Consider the following 3,759-nt stretch of genomic DNA (forward strand, 5'->3'; position numbering starts at 1 on the left):
GATCGACTCCAAATGAAGTCACCCCTTGGCCAAGTGATAAGGGGTGATACCAATATGTGAGCAAATACTCGGTAACTAAATTCTGTTGTCATTCGTCATGGTTAAATAGAGCAGAAACCGCTAGCTAATCATGTGATCCAACAAAAGTGGAAAATTTCTTGGAGAGACTTTGTGTACCACGTGTACTGTAGGTAAACAAAGCCCATGAAGAGGTGTCATATATCAGTATTTTAAACTGAAAAATTCTATAGCCACCTCAATAATACACCATTGCTTAACCACCTCAACACATTGTTATTGAGATGGTTGCAGAATTTTTTGGTTTCAAAATGCTAATATAGCATCTTTTCATTGACTTTGCTACGTCACACATCACAAATTAAGTCTACCCAAGACTTCCTCCAACAAATGAAAGCGCATCATAAGAATTTCTGAACCCGAACTCTGAAATGCCACCTGGAAGGATCTTCTCATACAATTATCTTCACGTTGCTACAATCCTTGTCATCTTAAATTATACACTTTATTCTTTTCTAAGAAGAAAATTGCACCTTACAAACCAGTACAAAATCATTAACTGAATGTGCATTCAGCAAATTTTACAAAGTAAACTGAATGGCCACAGCCATATTCCATAGCGCCTCTCGCACATCCCGAACTCTAGTATACTTTTCAATTCCATGAGCTGGACTTGTTGAGACTTGGCAAGCAGAACACAAGCCCAAAATATTAGAAGTTCGAGATATCTAGCAATTAGAAAAATATGGCATCGCATTTTGCCATTGGTTACCGCATGGGAAATAATTCATGCTACATCATGAATCTCAGCAGTTTGAAATACATAATATTCCAGTCACATAAAGTAGATACCTTACCAGTACCAACATAGATAGTGGGATTGCGGGTTGATTTTTTGGTTGCAGAAGTTAGGCAGCATGTTAATCCATCATTCTCCTTGGATGAACTTAATTAGGAGGTTGATATCTGATCTTAGTTTCTCTTTCCAAATGAGATCATGAAAAACTTTCAAGAAAGAAATTTTCCATAAGACCAAAAGATGCTAGCTTGAATGTCCAAAGCTACAATATATAGTATGGAAGATGGCAGTAGTCATGATGAAATTAATGTGAGAACGTCAAAGCACAAGTTTACAACCATGCTTGCCGTCCTAATTAAGTTTGAAACGCAACAACAAGTACTTAGTGGTAAAAGAAAGAGCAGCTCAGGGCATGACTAAGTGCGCAATCTGGAGCAAACTAAGCCACAGACAGTTATTCATTCCAAGGTAGTTTTACAGCTAGCCCACCAGCTTCTCAAAGTACAAGCCCATACATCTACCAAATGGTTTGGTCGTCCACAGCTGAGGGCCATAAATAACAAGCTTTGCGTCATAGCGAAGCACAAATATGTAGAGATACGAAGTAGATGTTACATTGGACCTCCAGAGAATGTCCCTGCGGTTATGCTCGACGAACAATTCCCCGTTGGCGTCGAGGGTGGTGAAGCAGTCGTGCAAGGGGCTGTAAGTGTTGGTCTGCCAATTGATCTCCCCAGTGTTGGTGTCGAGCAACACCACGTTGTAGTCATCCTTCAAGACCAGCCTGTAATTCTTGTATTCGAGTATTTTTCCTATGGGCAGCACGCTGTAGGAATAGAAGACGTAGTCCGTGGTGATGTTGGAAGGCTCTGGATCGCTCAGTTCTCCTTCGTTAGAGCTCGACCATATGGCCGGGCCATAGATGCCGAGGCCTTCATTCCATTGCAGGAGGAAGGCATAGCTCCCCAGGACGGAGGTTAAGTTGCTTCGCCTCGCGGGGTAGTGTATGTTGCGCTGATGAAGGATGGCTTCGCCGTTAGAGTCGATGGTGAGGTAGCAGTTGTCACCCAGGCCGGTGGTGTTGGTGGCCCAAGTTTTCTCTCCATGGAAGTAGAGGACTAGGCTGCAGTCGGGCTGCATGACCAGCGAGGCCTTGCCATATGCGATGCCTTGGGGAGTCAAGTCATAGTGGAACATTTGGCCAGGAAGGAGAGCGGTGGGTGGGTCGGAGTAGATGACGAAGTCGGTGGCCGAGCCAGGCCGACTGAGGAGGCCAAAGGTGAGTAGAAGGATGAGAAGACGAACGGAGGTTGCAGAGGCCATTGGTGTTTGTCTTAGTGAGCGTGGGATGGGTTGGGTACTTTATTTAAAAGTTGGACGGTGAAGAAAAATGCTGGAGATTGAATGAGGGGTTTGTTGGTCAACATAAGGGTAGCGCACGTTCTTAGAAGGCGTGCCAAGCTTTTTGGGGGGTGGGGTGTGTGTGTCTATATATATATATATATATATATATATATATATATATATATATATATATATATATATATATATATATATGATTATATATTTTTTAAAATAAATTTTTAAAAAATATGTAAGGTATGATTATATATTTTTTAAAGTAAGATTCTAAACAATATGTAAGATCTTAAAATTTGTTACAATCTCAAGATCCTATAAACACTATTATACATGATCATACATTTTTTAGGATAAGATCCTAAAGAACATGTAAGGTCTTAAAATTTGTTACAATCTCAAGATCCTGTAAATACTATTAATCTCAATTCATAATAAATATTTCATATTAATAAATATCAATCTTGTATAATTTATAAAACTCAACTATTATTGATAGTACTCTATCTAATCAATCCTTTCAAATCGCAATCTGAATCATAGCTTTGTACAAATATCCTATAACTCTAAAAAAGAAAGGAAAGAAGGGGCTGTAAGCTTTACAACCCAATAATAATCCCATCACACATACCAATATAATAATGTAGTTCAAAAATAATGAATAACCAATTATCCAAGAGAAATTACAAATCACGAAATCTCGTATCAAATATGCATTATAACTCAATAGTTATATATATATATATATATATATATATATATATATATATATATATATATATATATATATATATATATATATATCACAAATCATGTATTACCACAAATCCATCATAAATATCACATGTATGTTTATGCGCCTTAACATTTATGTTTCATTAATATTTTTCAGATCAATCATTGTCTTTTAGTTTGGACTAATATGATCACGCTTCAGTTTATAAATGATAAACCATAAAACATGCTTCGGCTCATGGTGGCAATCTATAATAACCATACTTCGATCCATGGTAGCAAATTAAAATATCCATGCTTTGGCCCGCGGTGGCAAACCAAGCATATTATCTATATTTCATCCTATAGTGGCAAACCAAGGTGTCATGATTCGGCTCATGATCAGCAATCTAAGATGTCACTATTCGATTCATAATCGGCAATCCACATCATGGCTAGTCTAAATCTTCTTTCACAATCAATAGTTATTCAATAATTTTGTATTATATTCTTGTTCAATTTTATAACATCATATACCATGTTTTCAACAATCAAAAAAGTCAACATGTGATATATATATATATATATATATATATATATATATATATAAAATACAGAATTATGTATTCAAACAAAATCAAAATCTTCATATATGGTACAAAAATATACATACAAATGATTATATAAATAGATCCTTATCTTTATTGATCTCAGACTGAAATATAGCTATTGATCAATCCTTCGGTCTACTAACTCGAGATCAAGATATTTTCACTCGATACCTCATACAGATATTCACACATCTACATAATTAAGATCAAATATAAAAAACATAGATGATAATAGATAGTAGAAAATCATGATAAACA

At 36.3% G+C, this 3,759-nt stretch overlaps 1 protein-coding gene across 1 annotated transcript; it reads right to left on the minus strand.

Moving 5' to 3' along the window:
• Positions 1-1,297: 1,297 nt before the first annotated feature.
• LOC105052190 (mannose-specific lectin 3-like) lies at positions 1,298-2,140 on the minus strand. Its single transcript, XM_010932932.1, has one exon. The coding sequence runs from the start codon at positions 2,138-2,140 to the stop codon at positions 1,298-1,300; it is 843 nt and encodes a 280-aa protein (XP_010931234.1).
• Between the last annotated feature and the right edge of the window lie 1,619 nt (positions 2,141-3,759).

The sequence above is a fragment of the Elaeis guineensis genome, chromosome 10 (genome assembly GCF_000442705.2).
Source record: "Elaeis guineensis isolate ETL-2024a chromosome 10, EG11, whole genome shotgun sequence".
NCBI classification, from domain to species: Eukaryota; Viridiplantae; Streptophyta; class Magnoliopsida; order Arecales; family Arecaceae; genus Elaeis; species Elaeis guineensis.